Genomic DNA, 20901 nt, shown 5'->3' on the forward strand with positions numbered 1-20901 from the left:
TTTTCTTTCTTAGGTGTAACAACGTTGTATCAACACTTGCTTTTCTAGATTAAATTTGGTTCAGGTTGAAGTTGGAAGGGAAAGGTGGCCACACGTATATATTATTTAATATTCATTAAAAATAAGCGTATGTTGTATTTATATTTTTATATACAAGACTTTAAATTGCTTTATTAAATAAATCATTTATATTTATTAGTACTTACATAACTATTTGCGAAACTGTTCTATTAAAGTAATTACTGTAGCTAGTTTCGCGAATGCCTATCAGAATCAGATCTTAGCCAAACATCTCTGTTTGCATTAATTTGTTGATTTAGTAGAGACTTGTGTGTAGTTGAAAAGCGGATCTAACAGAGGAAAAAATGAAAGGGCTCAGAAATACATGTTTTTTATATAAAAAGATTGCTGAATGCCTATAATCCCTTTAAAGTACTATGCAATATCTTAATTTTTTTAATTTAAAAAATGCATATCTTTTTGGTCTTTAAAAACTAAATGTCTCATATATTTACCAGCATGTCTCACTACTTTCTTTAAAATATAAATATATATATATGTATGCCAAGACTCTTGACATAGATGTCTCTCAAGAACATTAAAGTTATTTTGAGTATACCTTATTTTTATTGACACTGTTTTTTCAACAGAGCATCATGGTTAGAGAAATGCATAGGAATTTTATTGACGTGAATTATCAAAATTGGAAACCACATTATCTAAGCAATTTCCCACAACATAAGTAGGTTCCTTAAAAGTCAAACTAAAACCAAAATATAAGAACATTTTATTAAAATATATAAATTTTATAAAATATATATTATGTTAGTTAAGTGACATGATCCTAATAAAATTATATTCTCAGGAGATCCGTACATTAAAATCTTACCCAAAACATGTAGGCAATTCGCTTAATTGACAGCTATAATATATTTTAATTCATTAGTTGCCAGACTCCATTTTTAACATTTTTTCTACTAAATCCACTTATCTTATTAAAATTGATAGTGCAAAACCCTTCTTAATAGCCAGTATTCATTTATATATAGTATTTGTTGAAAAATCTTCCAAGTTTTTTACAAGATAGACATTGCGTATTATTAATATGTAGAACAGAGATACTTTCCCCTTTAGAACAAACTATTCGTCATCAGAGCAAACTGGCATATAATCCGACTGTCTGTTTCTATAATTCACCTCAAGCTTCCCTCACAGGTTCCAGACATAACGTAAAAAAAAAAAACGATTACCTGCCAAAAATAGATTAATGGTCCTAATAATAATCACTCAACCATCTGTCCAATTCATGAAAGGCCGTCTAATAACTCAGGATCGTTGTCCGGTTTAGACATCACAATCCATTACAGCTGCCAGGAGTGCTAAACAGGTACTCACGATAAAAAATTATATATTTTTTGGTTTAATGTATCTTAATAGAATTAATTAACTAAATAATGAGTCGGATTAAAACAGATTTTCTTTAATTAATTCGTAATAGAAATTGGCAGTAATGTTTGAGGCAAACCAAACTTAAATGGCTTATTTTCTTTCTTTCCTAATTAAAGGGGGGCTTTTAATGTATCTCTCTAGGGATGGCACTTAAACTGACTTTACTCTGATTCGACGTTACTGCTATTTACTTTTGCTTCTTAATTAAATTAGCTATTTTATGTATCGCAGCACAGACATTTTTATAGTGCCATATATAGCTTAATTTGTGGCTTAATAGGAGCATGAAATAACGTTTTAATATAGCTGTTCATGCGGCGAAACCTAAATATGCTTTATTTTATTAGTAAATTAAGTCAGATTTGTAATGTCTTGACTTAAAATTTAATTTTCTCAAAAATAATTCCGAAGATAAATCCACTGTAGAATACACCTAGCTATACTCAGCCCTCAGTGATACCATGGTTGATCTTATCAAAGGCTTTGAGAAAATCTGTTTATAATAAAGTCATGGTGCATGGAATACCAACATTGTTAATGAAGGAGTGCTTAGAAATTAGAATTGAAATGAATGACTCTAGAAGTGAGGGAACTTAAGAACCATTGTCAGTGGCAGCTTCTTATACGTGTGAAAAAATATATGGAAAAAATACCCCTCTAGGTACATTTCCTTCTTTTCCAATAAAAAAACAATACTCTAATGTCACTTTTTCATTCACTTCTTCTTACTTAACAGATGAAAAGGATATAAGGGAGGGCGGAGGGGTTACCGCGACGCCGTGTTAGATGAATAGCGCGTTTTAAAACTGTGTATGAAAGAAACAACTGGATTCAGTTTCCAGTTGATCCAGTAAGGAACACGGTATGACAAAGTGAAGTTCCCGAGTGAAACTTCGCGATGGGTTTACTGACGGTCTGATTTAACCTGTTGCCGCCTGTAAGTTGGGCTTTGAAAGTGGCAGTTTAGTGAGTGCTTCAAGTAAGTTGTGTTGTTGTAATTTTTTTAATATAAAAAAGTTGTTTCTTTTGTTGGTTTTTATGTAAAACAAATGAATTTTGGTAAGAAGATAAGTTATTACTGTAATGTAATTTTTTTATTTATACTTAATTTAAACCGTTATCAAGGTAGAAAAAAGAGCACAATAAGCCTTTAGGCTGAGGTGTATTCATAATGAACGAACCCCAAGAGGAAAAACAAAAAGGTAGATTATATTTAAATAAATTATCTATTTTGACTACTTATATTGACGCCATTGTAGGTTTTTCTTACTGAAATTCTAATATTCTCGTAATGCAAAACATGGTTTTTTGGCGCCCAACAGTGTGGGTTCTTTTAAATTTATAATTTTATTTAAGTTCAATTGCGTTGGTTTTTCAATTTTTCTCTTCCAAAAATTCCATTTCTTCATAATTTTTGGCGCCCAACATGTGTGATTTAACTTAATTAATAAAATCACGAAATAAGTATATCTCATTATGAATTCGTCACAACAACATATTATATAATATTTTGGAATAAATAATATTTTAAGATTAAATATGTTATGTAAAATGTGTTTGATGCTATTGGTAGTTTATGTCATTTTCGGACGTAATTAGGTAGAAATCTTATATTCTAGTAAATAAAATGAAATTTTTAATTAAATTAAATAACGAAATAAATGACTGAAATTTTTCCAAAAATGTGATGTTTTACCAGAATTAATTGAGTTCAGACAAAATTTGATATTTTCGAAAAATTATAAATAGAGTTTTGAAATTATCCATAATTTACAAAATTTTCTGGAATAAATGTTTGGAATTTTTAATACTAATAATAATAATATTCATTCATTTAGCATTTATTTAGCATCAAAGCTTCACATAGAAATAAAAGATTTTGATGATTTTCTGGAAATAGATGCCTGTAATTTTTATAACAATTTGATATTTTTAATTTTTTTTTTATTATTATGCTTGGAATTTATAAATATTCGTTAACTTACAAGATTTTCTGCCAATTAATGCCCGAAATTATTCCAAAAATTTGGTGATTTTCTAAAGATGAATATTTTCTGTATAACAAATAAATTTTTGTAATGTACAATAAAAGTTGAATATTTTCTAGAAAGTTATGCCAGCAAACTGAAAATAATCGGTGATTTGCGAGCAATTTTTTCAAAAATATATTATGAATATCTGGATATAAATGCCAGGAATTTTTGCCAAATTTTGACGTTTTTCTTGAAATAAATGTGTGGTAACTTTACAATTTTCAAGATTTTTTTTGGAAAATTTGATGATTCTGTGGAACTAATACTGACAAAAAAATTATACTTTTAAAAATCTTTTAAGAAATTGATTGCATTCAATTTAATTACTAAGAATTTCTAAAAATATCTGGAAGTTTTATGAAAAATTGATTATTTAATTTTCTCTAGGATTTCGGAAAATTAATACCTGGAATATTAAAAAAAAAATATTATTCATTCAAAGTAGGTACCTGGAAGTTTGTCAACATTTTCTGGCATTTAATGCCTAATAACAATTTATAATTTTCTGAAAATTAATGCTCGGTATTTTTGCAAATATTTTATGATTTTCTGGAAATACATGTATAAAATTTTTACAAAAATTTGATCATTTTCCAAGAATTTTTGCAAATATTTGATATTCTTACAAACTTCTTGATAAATTATGCCTGGAATTTTTAAATATTTGGTAATTTCAAAGATTTTTTGGCATTGGATGTGTAGAAATAAATGTTACACCTATTGGCGTAACATTTTATGGTTATTTGCGAGCACTAAAAATTTTGATTACATCAATTGTTTTGTTTAGATCCATATGTTAATAGTAACCTCAAGTGCATATGCATATTATATTTTGTTACACAATAAGCGTATATTGATTAATTTATAAGGGTATATTAATAATTAATTAATTAATAATATTATTGTAAAGTTAGTCATAGCGCTTTAGGGTTACGTATGTGGTAATTTTTAAAATAACTTCTGAACCAGTTTTGGTGGCGGGGTGCTTAGGTCGCGTAGACCGGAATAATGCGGTATCCTTTGGATTAACCGGGATGCTGCTGTTCCTGGTAAAACCGGGGCGTTGCAAGTGTCGGGGAACGGGATAACCAGCAATTGATATTTATTGCTTACTTATATGGTACTCTTGCTGACTAAATATGGTGTTGAATTAGCTTTATGAACATTATTATTAATATTATATGTATTTTTATTTTTATTAATTTTTTGGGAAATTTGTTGTTTTTGTATGTAGCTATTTATGCTAAATAAAGATTATTATTATTATTAATTTTTCCAAATATTTAACGTTTTCCAAATTTTGATAATTTTTCTGGAAATTAATGCCTGTTAATGTTGATGAGTTTCGGAAAATTAATGTCTGGGATATTTTCAAAAATTCTATGATCAACTAAAAATAAATGCCTGAAAATTTTATAAAATATTAAAATGTTTTAAAAGAATTGATGATTCTCTGGAAATTAATCCCTGAAAATTTTGAAAATAAATGGTTGTATATTTTATAAAAAATGTATATTTTTCAAGGTTTTTTGAGAATTTAATGGTTGAAATTTTTCCAAAAAATTAATGGTTGGTGTTTTTGCGAAAAATTCATTTTTATAAAATTTAACGATTTTAAAAAAATTAATCTCAAATTTTTTAATGACTGAACAGATGCCTGACATTTTTGCAGTATTTGATATTCTTACAAGCATTTTGGTAAATTATGCCTCGAAATTCAAAATATTCAATAATTTACAAGATTTTTTAGTAAAAAATGCCTGAAATTTTCTCAAAAATTTTTTGATTTTCTGTAAAACATTTCTGAAATTTTTTATTTTCTTTAAGATTTTTAAAGATTTTTTGGTACTTGATGTCTGTTGAATTTTTCCAAATATTTAATGCTCGGCATTTTTTCCAAATTTTGAGCATTTTCCTGGAAATTAATGCCTGTCAATGTTGATGAGTTTCGGAAAATAAATGCCTGGAATATTTTCAAAAATCTCCTGTAAATCAATACCTGGAATTTTTAAACTATGATTAACTAAAAATAAATGCCTGAAAATTTTATAAAAAATTAAAATTTTTTGGAAGAATCTTGGAATATTAAGAAGTTCCCAAACATTTGATGATTTTCTGGACATTAATCTCTAAAAATATTGAAATTTTTTGAGATTTTCTGAAAATAAATGCTTGGAAATTATATAAAAAATTTGTATTTTTCAAGGTTTTTTGAAAATTTAATGCCTGGAATTTTTCCAAAAAATTGATGATTTTCTGAAAATTAATGGTTGGTGTTGTTGCAAAAAAATTCATTTTTATAAAATTCGATGATTTTTAAAAAATTAAGCCTGAAATTTTTTAATGATTTTTTGAAACAGATGCCTGAAATTTTTGCAGTATTTGATATACCTACAAGTTTTTTGATAAATTATGCCTCGAAGTTCAAAATATTGAATAATTTAGAAGATTTTTTAGTAAAAAATGCCTGAAATTTTCTCAAAAATTTTATGATTTTCTGTAAAACATGTCTGAAATTTTTACGATTTTTTAAATTTTTGTGAAATTATGCCTGAAAATATGTTGTAATTTCCAAAATTTGTTGGCATTTGATGTGTGTAGAATTTTTCAAGTATTTAATACCCGAAATTTTCCAAATGTTGATTAATTTTTAGAAAATGAATGTCGGGTATATTTTCAAAAAATTTCCTGTAAATCAATACCTGGAATTTTTTAACTATGATTAACTAAATATAAATGCCTGAATATTTTATAAAAAAATAAAATTTAATTTTTTTAAAAGAATTTTGGAATATTAGGAAGTTTTCAAATATTTCATGATTTTCTGAAAATTAATCCCTAAAAATTTTTACAATTATCTGAAAATAAATGCTTGGAAATTTTATAAAAAATTGATGATTTTCTGAAAATTAATGGTTGCTGTTTTTGCGTTTTTGACGATGATTTTTAAAAAATTTAGCCTGAAATTTTTTAGTGAATTTTTGAAATAGATGCCTAAAATGTTTGCAGTATTTGATACTTCCATAAGTTTTTTGGTAAACTATGCCTGGAAATTCAAAATATTCAATATTTTACAAGATTCTTTGGTAAAAAATGCCTGGAAATTCAAAATATTCAATAATTTACAAGATAATTTAGTAAAAAAATGCCTGAAATTTTTACGAAATTTTTAAAATTTTTTTAAGACTTTTTGTGAAATTATGCGTGGAAATATTTCATTATTTCAAAGATTTTTTGGCAATTGATGCCTGTGGAATTTTCCCAAATATTTAATGCCCGGCATTTTTTCCAAATTTTGATAAATTTTCTGAAAAAAAAATCCTGTTAATGTTGATGATTTTCTGCAAAATGTATGCCTACAAAAATTTTATATTTATGAAGATGGCGCCACAAAAATTTTGCTCACCAGGCCACGTGACCCCTATATGCGTCACACTTTAAAGTTCGGTTTTCAAATTTTATACCGTTACTGCATCACTGCACCTATACAGGGTGTTATTAAAGTTGAGTAATTTTTTTTAAACCTTGTAGAGTCCATCAAAAAATCACTTATATAAAAGTTGCATAATAAGAAAGTTACTTCACATTATTAAATTATTTAAAAAAAATAATATTAAATTAAATGGATTTAATGTTTTTTTCAAAAATTGTTCGTATTTCTTCGATTAAAAATAATTTTTTCTATAAAACTTCAAAAATAAAATCCCGGTATCCACGAATTAAATCATAAGAATTTTCAATGAAGTCTTCAAGTTCTTCCAGAGTATTTACTGCTCCATCATGCATGTATAATAACTCTTTCAAACAGGTCCACAGAAAGAAATCACTAGCTGTTAAATCTGGCGAGCGGGGAGGCCACTGGCAGAATACAACCCTTCTAGGTTAATCTTCAGGTTGTAAGGCTTGTTTTTGTTGATAATGATAAGGATAGTACTGTTCTTTTCGTATTGTCTTCCATCTTTTACTATGAGAAACTTCAACTTGAGCTGCTGTGGCTCTAGTACTCATTACTGGGTCGTCATGTTCGACCATTTCTAAGATATTGGACTAGCATGAATATCTATTTATATATCTATTATCTACTTCTTTTAATGGTTAAAATAAATGACTCAACTTTAAAAACATCCTGTATCACGGGAGTTAAACAAAAAAAATCATATTTAGCATATAGGAATTGAGTGCAGTAGCAACACAGACGATTCATTTGAAAAATTAAATAAATCGATATAAAGAACTTTTAACAATTTATGTTTTTCTGGAAATTGCACTTAAGATTTTACGAAATTTAATGCCTGTACTTTTTTAACAATTATTCCTATTTTAGGGCGTCATCATGCACGTCTGAGCGACATTCTCAAGCATGTCTTCGGCCTTCGGCAACATCTCAGAAACGAAGATCCTCATAATGAAAATCCTCGAGTCTAAGAATATCACCATCACAGAAGAACTACTTAATAAAATAATTCGTTTTAACCCGGGAACTGCGTCTACAAACAGCGTCGAACTAAACCAAGACCCGAGCTGTGGCGGGCAATTTAAACTATGGGCCAACGTTTATGCCAAAGAATACCATCCTTATTGTGCGGTGATCGTTTGCCTGTTTGGCATAATCACTAACTGTTTAAACATAATCGTTTTGACAAGAAAAGACATGGCTACGGCGCCAATTAATAAAATTTTAACAGCTTTGGCTTGGGCAGACATGTTATTGATGATCGAGTATATTCCTTTTGTGGTGTATGATAAAGTCGACTCTGAGGCAAAGGAACTGACGTATAACGGAGCAGTGTTTATGTTGTTTCATAACCATATCACACAGATCTTGCATACGACCTCGATATGTTTAACTTTAATGTTGGCTATATGGAGGTTTTTAGCAATAAGGTAAGTTCAACAACTTCATTTTTATTGGCTAATAAAGGATAAGTTGATATCATAGTATAAGGGTTATTTTTGATATTTCTCTCTCAAAGAGGGAAATTATGATAAATACATGCTTAAGGTACTGCACGAAGAGATCCTAAATTGAGGTTAAGAATGAAAGCAGGCTTATATATTGTGGACCCATATATCAGCAAAAAAAAGTGAATATTGCAACACAGTCGTTTTATTGTACTCAGATAACACAGTCTCTTTTAGGGTTGATAAGATGGGCTCCTAAGGAAATGTGTACAAGCATTCTTTAATCCTACCAACATGCCCATAATTCAAAAACGAATAAAGTTAGAGAGTTGAAAATTGGTACAAACATTCCTCAATTAAAATCATTAGACACATATTTCAGCGTTTTTAAAAAAATATACAGGAAGATGAAAAAAACATTTTTTTCAGAAAATGTATTTTTTTTTCCAAATTCTTTATCAACAGTCCCATAACTCAAAAACGAATAAAGTTAGAGAGTTGAAAATTTGTACAAAAATTCTTCAATTAAAATGATTAGACACCTATTGCCGCGTTTTTTCAAAAATTTACTGAATACAAAAAAAAAATAGTTTTTGAGAAAATTTATTTTTTTTTAAATTTTTTATCAACAGTCCCATAACTCAAAAACGAATGATGGTAGAGAATTGAAAATTTGTACAAACGTTCTTCAATTAAAATGATTAGACACCTATTGCCGCGTTTTTTCAAAAATTTACAGGAATACAAAAAAAATTTTTTTTTGAGAAAATTTATTTATTTTTTTTATTTTTTATCAACAGTCCCATAACTCAAAAACGAATGATGGTAGAGAATTGAAATTTGTACAAACATTCTTCAATTAAAATGATTAGACACCTATTGCCGCGTTTTTTCAAAAATTTACAGGAATACAAAAAAAAAATTTTTTTTGAGAAAATTTATTTTTTTTTTAAATTTTTTATCAACAGTCCCATAACTCAAAAACGAATGATGGTAGAGAATTGAAAATTTGTACAAACATTCTTCAATTAAAATGATTAGACACCTATTTCAGCGTTTTTTCAAAAATTTACAGGAATACAAAAAAAAATTTTTTTTGAGAAAAATTAATTTTTATTAAAATTTTTTATGAACAGTCCCATAACTCAAAAACGAATAAAGTTAGAGAGTTGAAAATTTGTACAAAAATTCTTCAATTAAAATGATTAGACACCTATTGCCGCGTTTTTTCAAAAAATTACAGGAATACAAAAAAAAATAGTTTTTGAGAAAATTTATTTTTTTTTTTAATTTTTTATCAACAGTCCCATAACTCAAAAACGAATGATGGTAGAGAATTGAAAATTTGTACAAACATTCTTCAATTAAAATGATTAGACACCTATTTCAGCGTTTTTTCAAAAATTTACAGGAATACAAAAAAAAATTTTTTTTGAGAAAAATTAATTTTTATTAAAATTTTTTATGAACAGTCCCATAACTCAAAAACGAATAAAGTTAGAGAGTTGAAAATTTGTACAAAAATTCTTCAATTAAAATGATTAGACACCTATTGCCGCGTTTTTTCAAAAATTTACAGGAATACAAAAAAAAATTTTTTTTGAGAAAAATTAATTTTTATTAAAATTTTTTATGAACAGTCCCATAACTCAAAAACGAATAAAGTTAGAGAGTTGAAAATTTGTACAAAAATTCTTCAATTAAAATGATTAGACACCTATTGCCGCGTTTTTTCAAAAATTTACAGGAATACAAAAAAAAAATTTTTTTGAGAAAATTTATTTTTTTAAAATTTTTTATCAACAGTCCCATAACTCAAAAACGAATGATGGTAGAGAATTGAAAATTTGTACAAACGTTCTTCAATTAAAATGATTAGACACCTATTGCCGCGTTTTTTCAAAAATTTACAGGAATACAAAAAAAATTTTTTTTTGAGAAAATTTATTTATTTTTTTTATTTTTTATCAACAGTCCCATAACTCAAAAACGAATGATGGTAGAGAATTGAAATTTGTACAAACATTCTTCAATTAAAATGATTAGACACCTATTGCCGCGTTTTTTCAAAAATTTACAGGAATACAAAAAAAAAATTTTTTTTGAGAAAATTTATTTTTTTTTTAAATTTTTTATCAACAGTCCCATAACTCAAAAACGAATGATGGTAGAGAATTGAAAATTTGTACAAACATTCTTCAATTAAAATGATTAGACACCTATTTCAGCGTTTTTTCAAAAATTTACAGGAATACAAAAAAAAATTTTTTTTGAGAAAAATTAATTTTTATTAAAATTTTTTATGAACAGTCCCATAACTCAAAAACGAATAAAGTTAGAGAGTTGAAAATTTGTACAAAAATTCTTCAATTAAAATGATTAGACACCTATTGCCGCGTTTTTTCAAAAAATTACAGGAATACAAAAAAAAAATAGTTTTTGAGAAAATTTATTTTTTTTTTTAATTTTTTATCAACAGTCCCATAACTCAAAAACGAATGATGGTAGAGAATTGAAAATTTGTACAAACATTCTTCAATTAAAATGATTAGACACCTATTTCAGCGTTTTTTCAAAAATTTACAGGAATACAAAAAAAAAATAGTTTTTGAGAAAATTTTAATTTTTATTGAAATTTTTTATGAACAGTCCCATAACTCAAAAACGAATAAAGTTAGAGAGTTGAAAATTTGTACAAAAACTCTTCAATTAAAATCATTAGATACCTATTTCAGCGTTTTTGAAAAAATATACAGAAAGATTTTTTTTGAGAAAATGTAATTTAAAAAAAAAATTAGCAACATGCCCACTTTTCAGACACTTAAAGTAATTTTTAAATTCTCCCAGGCATTTAAGGCAGCTTCTTATTATTTCCAGGCACGAACTTCAACTGCCTGGACGAATATAAAAATCAGTTTAAATGCCTGAAAATTAAAAAACTGTCTTCAACTATTTGGAAGAAAATGAAATATGACTACGACTTCCGTTTATAATTTACGTTTGTCAGGCATTTAAAGGCATTTTTAAACTCTTCCAGGCATTTAAGGCAGACGTGAATGTCAAATGCCTGAACGAATATAAAAATTATTCATAAAAGTGCTTGGATATTAAAAAGCTACCTGGAAGAACGTGAATTATTACACCATAAAGGAACCTTAAAAAAATTAAAAGAAAAAAATTAAAGCATAATTTTTGAACTTTTTTATCAATTGGATCAACATTGAATTGAGGTTATGGTGCACATATAATAGAGGCATACTTAAGGTGAGGTCTTACTTTACTTGAGTTCTCTATGCCCTTCCAATGATGATACCAATAACGTTCATTAAATTTTAAATATTTGTGCTTAAAACATGACACTGGATTTAGTCTCAAGTGAATATTTTTAATAAGAAAAATTCTAATGTTTGAAAGTCAATATATTCTGAGAAACTTTCCGTTAGAAGTTGATGAAATATCTCAATAAACTATTATTAATAATTGAGGTTAAACTTTAGTATATTGCTGTTGTATTTGCAAAATATTTCCGTTACAAATTCCTCGGATATCGAACTTAAATCCTACATCCACCGCAGTATCTTCGGAGGAATCTCTACTGGTGCCCTCTAACATCATGTTAATAACGCTCTGACTTTTTTAAGTGGCAATTTATAGTGCGATAAGATGATTGTGATAATATGTACATGGTGTTTCTTAACCTATACGCATAAACTTGGGAAATTATTGCTAACGGCAAATAATGACTAATAATGAAAAAAAATTTAGTAAGATAAACGACTTATTAATTAAAATTAAAAAAAAACCTAAATTCTCCAAAATAAATGTTTATTTAACTATTATAGTAACTGTTCGAAGTTATTTCCATGACTTTCAATACATAATTGAGCACGCCTAATCCAAGAGTTGCAGACAGCAGCTAATTCAGGTTGTAGTCGAATTTCCTCGGTGGCAGCAAATATCCGATTTCTTAATTCTTGTTCATTGTCAACTTCGGTTACGTACACCAGAGATTTTAGGTGGCCCCAAAAATAAAAGTCAAGCGGATTAAGGTCAAGGATTAAGGCAAATTCTGCCTTATGTGAAGAGGGACTTGTTTAAGGAGTACCGGCAAATTTTATCGCAAGAATTGTAAATAAAGAGCACCAGTTAGACGATTATCCAAAATGAAAGGGCCAATAAGTATTCCGTTTACAATTCCAGTCCACACATTTACTGAAACTCGTTGTTGAAAGTTTGTTCGCCGAATGGCATGCGGATTTTCAACTGCCCAAAAATGCGTGTTGCGAAAATTGTGAATACCATTGCGTGTGGAAATTGCTTCATCCGTAGCTAAAATGTTCCTGGTAAAGTTTGGGTTTAACTACTGCTGATGTAACAAACACTCGCAAAAGTTTACTCGAGGCGCTAGATCCCTTGGAAGTAAAGCTTGTACCCTATGGACGTGAAATGGATACAGTAATTCATGCCTTAAAATTCGCCAAACTGTGACTGGTGATAATCCAAATTCCGTTGCAATTGTTCTAGTGCTTATGTCAGGATGCTCTTCGATGATATCTAAAATCAAATTCTCCAGATTTAAAATGTGCCTAGGTCTAATGGCTTCACCATGTTGCCCTGGCCTCGGCCGCAAATTTCCAGTTTCTCTACCCCGCTGAACCACACGCAAAAAAGCTTCACGCGACGGATGATACCTATGAGGAAACCTTTGTGCATAAAGATTAGCTGCAGCCACACTGTTTCGTCTTGATTCCCCGTATGCCAGTAACATGTCCATTAGTTCCTCATTTGAAAAGTTTATGCGTATAGGTTAAGAAACACCCTGTATAGTCTAATCTTGTGGATATTCTAATTGTTCCTTAATCTGCGCGTCTTCAACTTCAGGACAGTAATGCGAAAAAATTGCAATTTAAGAAACCAACTTGGGAACTCTAATGGAGACTTAAAGGCGACGTAATTGATCGAATTTAGCCACTTAACTAATGCGGCTTTAAAGAACACTTAAGGGACGATAAAAACAGAGAAAGAGAGAAAAAACACGTAATGGGACCTTACCCTCGGGAGCTAATTACATTATTAAATTACAAAATGCACAATAAACTACCTGAATAAATAACCAAAAGATTGGAGGTTAGTGCGCAAATTCGTTACTGTTGTAAACGAAGTAAAACATAGATGGCTTTCAAACAGTTGTGCCAACAATAATAATTTCAACAAATCCCTTTACGCGGGCTTTTCAAATTGATGTAATGAAATGGAAATAGATTAAATAGCGAGCGGTCATCGTCGTCGTTATTGCGCTCGGAATTTAATTTAAACGTCTCCCGTTGCAATGGAAATTAACCGAAAATTTATTCAAATACCAGAGTATTATTTATACTATATTATACTGTATAAATATGAGAATGCAGAAATAATATTTATTTTGTTGAGCAGTAGAACTTTATTGCATATAAATCAAGATAGTTTCAAGTCAGCCACTAAGTTATACAACTGGATTATTCATGAATGAATGAGAAGCGGATACTGACTAATGTTACACTAAATTTACAAACATCATATAACAATAATTACTTATTATTAAGTTACTATAGACTAGTTAACATATATCATAGTTTTTGTCGAATTATGATTCGTTTTAATATTGATACAATCATCATCTCTATGTGCGGTATCAAATCATGATATAAACTAATAATATTTTCTATTATAAATATTATCACAAAAAAAGAAAGATTAAGAGACTAAGCAAATTAGAAAGAAACATAATTAAAAAATTATGCATACATACATACATATTAAAAAATTTAAAATACAACCAACCATGACACTATCTGTGATCAATATATGTTATATGTTATACAGTTTAGGTCCAAAGTAATTTATGTATCTTAGATTAACATTATTAGTACTTATTTCAGCGTTTTTTTAAAAATTTACAAGCAGATGAAAAAACATTTTTTTTTAAATGTGAGTTTTTTCAAAAATTTTTATCAACAGTCCCATAACTCAAAAATGAATAAAGTTAGAGAGTTCAAAATTTGTACAAAAACTCTTTAATTAAAATGATTAAATACCTATTTTAGTGTTTTTTAAAAAATTTACAAGGAGGTGAAAAAAAATGTTTGGAGGAAATGTGATTTTTTTTTTCAAAAAATTTTCTCAACATACCCATAACTCAAAAACTAAAAAAGTTAAAGAGTTGAAAATGTGTACAAAAATTTTTCAATTAAAATGATTAGACACCTATTTCAGCGTTTTTTCAAAAATTTACAAGGAGATAAAAAAACATTTTTTTTTGAAAAAATGTGATTTTTTTTCAAAAACTTGTATCAACATGTCCATAATTCAAAAACGAATAAAGTGAGAGAGTTGAAAGTTGGCACAAAAATTCTTCATTTAAAATGATTAGACACCTATTTCAGCGTTTTTTCAAAAATTTACAGGAAGATGAAAAAAAAATTTTTGAATGTGAAAAGGTGATTTTTTATCAAAAAAGTTTATCGACATGTCTGTAACTCAAAAACCAAAAAAGTTAGATAGTTGAAGATTTGTACAAGAAATCATCAATTCAAATGATTAGACACCTATTTCAACGTTTTTTAAAGACTTTACAGGGATATGAAAAAAAAATTTTTTTGAAAAAATTTGATTTTTTTTTCCAAACAATTTTTATCAACATACCCATAACTCAAAAATGAAGAAAATTAGAGAGTTGAAAATTTGTACCAAAAATCATCAATTAAAATGATTAGACACCTATTTCAGCGTTTTTTAAAAAATGTACAAGGAGATGAAAAACCATTGACTTGGCATGGTCGTTTGTGATGTTCGATTTAGTTTAAATACAAAAAAATTATATAGAGGTTTTTCGTGACTAAATGTGCTCAGCACAAGGTCAATAAATGAATTAAAAAAAAAAGAAATTACAATATACATCATTTATAAAGCAATATCTTGATCTTAACCACAAGAGTTCTCATTTATCGATTCAATCAAATACGGAATTCTATCTACAATCTCATGCGGTTTTCAAAGAATCTAGTATTGCCACGAAGGTCCACACTGTAGTGCCAACACTTCCAATAGCTTTTCTTTAAAAGAAACGTTGAAAGTTGGTCCTAAAATTCAAGGCGACTTAATTGGTATCGTAGTTAGTTTTTGAATATACAGGGTGTTTTCTAACTACGGTACGTAACTATACAGCGTGAATCGTTAGGTCGTTTTATGAAAAAAAGTTCCTATGAACGTATGTCGGGAGTTGCTTTGTTTCTGAGATACAGGGCGATGAAGGTTCAAAAAAATAACGGTATTTTAAAAATACTATAACTATCCTCAAACCGATTTGGTTGAAATTTGGTGCAGTTATTTGAAGTTACAAAACGCTTATTTAGCTGTAACTAGATTGAAATTATTAGGTCCAGTGGCGTGTCAGTGGGCACCACATGCTTATTGTTGAGAAAAAAACAAGGCCAATAATTGTTTTGCAGCTTTTTATTTAATTTGTATTTAAGCAACTAAAAATACAACTTTTTCGTATCTTATATTATCTTCATATCTGGTTTTGTTTTCGAAAAAAAAATTTAAAGTATCTTTAACTTATTCTAAAAATTATCCATGGACGACAACATGAAATAAAAACCAATTAATTCGATTGCCTTCTCATGAAATCCAATAATATTAACTAAATGCAGTGACTTATGGCATAGCTAGTGGAGCTCACTTGGCTATTCGTTGCTTACAGCAATTCGCTCTAGATAATCAAAATCAATTTCCTAAAGCATGTGAGAAGATCTCATCATCGTTCTACTTTGATAATTGGCTCTGTGGGTCAAACCCCGTCAGTCAACATAGTCAATAAAGGTCTGCAATCGGCAGGTTTTGATCTTAGAAAATGAGTTGCTATAGACAATAGTCTCTTTGCAAACGTTTCTAATTTTTGAAGAAAAATTCTTACTGAAAATTATGCAATTAAAACTCTTGAAACTTTATGGCATTCCAAACATTCAATTCCTAATATTAATCCTATAACCAAAAAGTCCATTTGACATCACAAATTTTGTGATCCTCTTGTAATTAGGCCTCAATTGACATGAGAGTGCGACAGTGAATTAACATCAAACATGGAGTCATTTTTGTGAGCAGATTTATTTTCTTAATCAAATCAAGATTCCACACGTCATTGTTTTTATTAATCTAGTAGAGTTCCCTGGCTTCACTGATGCTTCAAAAAAGGCGTACGGGTGCTTGTTGTTATCTTAAATCGTATATTGATGCTGAAGATGTGAAAGTTTACCTTATTTGCGCCAGAGTCTCACCACTGAAGACTATATCACTACCACGATTAGAATTAGGTGTAGCTTTGTGGCTAATTAGATTATCAGTGAAAATATTAAATTTATAAAACATCTCAGAATGGATAATTGTTTCTTCTGGATTGATTCTAGTATAATGTTATTATGGCTTGCTTTAGAGCCAAATAAGTTAAGCACTTTGGTAGTCAATAGGATATCAGAAATAAGGAAATTCACTTTATACAAACACTCAAAAACGAATAAGGTCAGAGAGTTGAAAAATTGTACAAATATTCCTTAATTAAAATAGTTAGATACCTATTTCATCGTTTTTTTAAAAATGTACAGTAAGATGAAAAAAACATTTTTTTTCAGAAAATGTAATTTTTTAAAAAATTTTTATCAACAGTTCAATTTACAGGAAGATGAAAAAATATTCTTTAAATTAGGTCGAATATAAGAACAGATTGTGAGAGTGTAAGTTGATCAAATGTTAAAAATATCTTTATTAAATCTTTTTTAAAATATATTTAATTTATTATAAAGGCCTTCCCACACCAATATAGTTATAATTGATTTCACAAATGCTTTATACAACATTAATAAAGTCTTAGTATTTAAAAATTCCCTCAATAAATAAAATTTATGAATTAATTTAAGAATTTTATTGGAAAGATAATCGATGTGTGGTTGCCATTTCACAAACTTATCAATTACAACTCCAAGGTACTTTGTACATGAAGTTTCTTTAATACAGTGATTATCTACTAAAATAGAACTATAATGTGGTCTATTCGCATTAGTAAGTGAAAAGGCTATGTATGTTGTTTTAGCCAAGCTTAATGATAATTTAAACGTTTGAAGCCAATTTTTTATTGTAGTTAAATTATTTACAGTTTTATCTTTCACAATGTCCCAAGACTCTCCTAAAATCACAATGGCTGTATCATTTGCATAAGTTTTATATAAGTTTAAATCATCTTGTTCTTCAAGTGCAATCTCCTTTAAGGAGATTTCTTATTATCCTATTTTCATCAAACTCAAACTTTTAGGACTCGTATACATCTAAAGACAGGTCAAATTCCTATCATTGCTACAAATCATACGAACAGATCCCATTTTAGACCTTGATGTACTACTGTCAAAATGTTACTGAATTTTTATTATCTCTTTCAGATTCATTGATCAAAACCACATCCTATGCTCTCACCATCGCTGCTCAATAGGCATCATGACCTGCTACACCTTACCACTACTGCTCTGCTTACCGCAGTACATAACGTTCAAAATTGAACAGGTCAACATCACTGAAGAAGGTAAAGTGGTGACCCTGTACCGAGTGAACCTTAGCCATATCGTTGTGAAGCAAGAAGTTATATTGAAGATAAACTTTTGGCTGTACTCGATATTCTTGAAACTGTTGCCGTGCTTGATTTTGATCATTATCAGCATTTGGCTGATTAGGACGTTGTTCAAAGCGAAAAAGGGACGACAGATTTTGAAGGGAAATTTCGATAGCGTCCCTTTGGCTGTACAAGGAAAAGGGAATAACATAAAACAAAGCAAATATGAAAGAAGAGCGGATAGAACGACGAGGATGCTTATAGCGATTTTAACGTTGTTTTTGCTCACCGAATTACCCCAGGGCCTGTTCGCTTTTATAATAGGATTACACGGACTGAAGCTGTTTGTCACTTGCTATCAACAATATGGGGAAATCATGGATATTTTGGCACTGTTCAGTGGATGTATCAACTTTATTCTTTATTGTTGCATGAATCGTATGTTCAGGGTCACTTTCGGGCAACTGTTTAAGAACAGGGTTATTGGACGATGGACTCAGGGTGCTGCATCGGAAACAGTTACAACGTAAGTCATTTTTAATGTACCTAAGCCTGTAAATTATTTGTTTTTAATTAATTTGTTTGGTATTATTCTGTTCGGCAAGTCTTTGATTTTATTATAGTGTATAATTAATTATGTAATTAATTGGATTGATAACAGACGTATACTATCAATTCATTGCGATCGTCAATGATTCTTGAGTCTCAGATGGGTTTTTATGCCAAAAAGTGGGTCAAAAGTCGATTATTTGACATTCTACCGCATCTCACCTCTCTAATATGCTTTGAATCATCTTGAAATGTTACTATTCATAGTTAATCAAACCGATTAAGAACGTAAATCATAAATTTATTGCGATCGTCAATAATTCCTGGGTCTCAGATGGGTTTTTATGCCAAAAAGTGGGTCAAAAGTCGATTATTTGACATTCTACCGCATTTCACCTCTCTAATATGCCTTGAGTCATCTTGAAATGTTAGTTTTCGTACTTAATTGAATCGATTAAAGACGTGAATCATAGATTCATTATGATCGTCAATGATTCCTGGGTCTCAGATGGGTTTACATGCCAAAAAGTGGGTCAAAAGTCGATTATTAGACATTCTACCGCATCTCACCTCTCTAATATGCCTTGAATCATCTTGAAATGCTACTTTTCATAGTTAGTCGAACCGACTAAAGACGTGAATCATAAACTCATTGCGATCGCCAATGATTCCTGAGTCTCAGATGGGTTTTTATGACAAGAAATGGGTCAAAAGTCGATTATTTGACATTCTACCGCATCTCACCTCTCTAATATGCCTTGAATCATCTTAAAATGTTTCTTGTCATACTTAATTGAACCAATTAAAGACATGAATCATAAATTTATTGCGATCGTCAATGATTCCTGGGTCTCAGATGGTTTTACATGCTAAAAAGTGGGTCAAAAGTCGATTATTTGACATTCTACCGCATTTCACCTCTCTAATATGCTTTGAATCATCTTAAAATGTTACTATTCATAGTTAATCGAACCGATTAAAGACGTGAATCATAAATTTATTGCGATCGTCAATGATTCCTAAGTCTCAGAGGGGTTTTTATGCCAAAAAGTAGGTCAAAAGTCGATTTTTTGACATTCTACCGCATCTCACCTCTCTAATATGCCTTGAATCACCTTGAAATATTACTTTTCATAATTAATTGAACCAATTAAAGACGTGCATCATAAATTCATTACGATCGTCAATGATTCCTAAGTCTCAGATGGGTTTTCATGCCAAAAAATGGGTCAAAAGTCGATTATTTGACATTCTCCCACATCTCTCTTCTCTAATATGCCTTGATTGATCTTGAAATGTTACTTTTCATACTAAATGAAACGGATTTAAGACGTGTACTAGGGTTTACATTCAGAGCTTAATGATGAAGGAATAACTACGACAACTTCCCGTGATTTATCAAGAGCATTTGAATGTGTTAATTAAAAATTTAAAAATTAACATTTATTCTTTTTTTTACTCATTTGACGCGTTGATATCTAATTGAGTTACTTGGATATTTTTTAAAAAAAGCTTTAGGTAACGTGTGATTAGAACTATTTTATTAAAAAAATTGACATAGTGAGTCCTATAGCCATATTATTAAGAAAAACTACCCCAATTAAATTTTTTTATATTTAACCATCAAAAAAGAAGCTTTTTGGTGTCTTCTATGTACTCTCTTCATATCTAGCTTTGTTCACCTAAAATAAATACATTGCAATTAGCAATTTTCCTGTTACTTTTAATTTTTTTTATTAACAACAATTAATTCATCTCTTGTTTCAGGGCACCCGCCATCGAACAGGTTACCACTGCAGTTTAAAACAATGCACCTCTTGTAAATATATTAAGTACTTAATTAATATAAGCGTTTTTATTATATGGTAATAAATGTATACTTGTTTGTTGATGGTTTTTATATTGTTTTACTATTAAAAAATACCCCCTTTCAACTACAATTAAATACAAACGAGGACTACTGAAATTGCAGCGCATTTTTCTATTTAAACAACGCTGCAGTCTATAAGACGTAAGAAGATCAGTAATATTGAGCTTTTAGCCACACTTTGTGTCGCCCAGTTCAGTTTATATAGCAAGCAACGTGGGAGCAGGTTGTTTACTATGCTGGGCAACTTTAAACGTCCAGCAGTCGGTTTCGTTGTGTCGTTTTTTTGATGTAGTAACTTGATTAATAGTTGTTGTTCCAAATTTAAATGGATTGCGTAACACTTTTATTTATTTATAGTATATCACAGAATCACTGTTAAAGTTTAAGCTATCTAGATTATTTAAATATATATTACCCTAATGTACATAAATTATATCACAATACTATCTGCTTTACTGATTTTC

The 20901-nt window shown here is 29.1% G+C and overlaps 1 protein-coding gene across 1 annotated transcript; it reads left to right on the plus strand.

The window, feature by feature from the left end:
* Nucleotides 1–2289: 2289 nt before the first annotated feature.
* On the plus strand, nucleotides 2290–20455 carry LOC126745733 (G-protein coupled receptor dmsr-1-like). The gene is made up of 4 exons (XM_050453713.1): nucleotides 2290–2428; nucleotides 7807–8366; nucleotides 17852–18544; nucleotides 20335–20455. The coding sequence occupies exons 2-4, from the start codon at nucleotides 7843–7845 to the stop codon at nucleotides 20369–20371; spliced, it is 1254 nt and encodes a 417-aa protein (XP_050309670.1). The 5' UTR covers nucleotides 2290–2428; nucleotides 7807–7842; the 3' UTR covers nucleotides 20372–20455.
* Nucleotides 20456–20901: the final 446 nt, after the last annotated feature.

Source organism: Anthonomus grandis, chromosome 16 (assembly GCF_022605725.1).
Source record: "Anthonomus grandis grandis chromosome 16, icAntGran1.3, whole genome shotgun sequence".
NCBI classification, from domain to species: Eukaryota; Metazoa; Arthropoda; class Insecta; order Coleoptera; family Curculionidae; genus Anthonomus; species Anthonomus grandis.

Bases quoted from the DNA above. Each gene is read 5' to 3' on its own strand.
- LOC126745733 (XM_050453713.1), top strand. From the start codon at position 7,843: ATGTCTTCGGCCTTCGGCAACATCTCAGAAACGAAGATCCTCATAATG. The intron at 8,367-17,851 runs GTAAGTTCAACA...TATCTCTTTCAG, and splicing joins TGGAGGTTTTTAGCAATAAG to ATTCATTGATCAAAACCACA. The intron at 18,545-20,334 runs GTAAGTCATTTT...CTCTTGTTTCAG, and splicing joins GCATCGGAAACAGTTACAAC to GGCACCCGCCATCGAACAGG.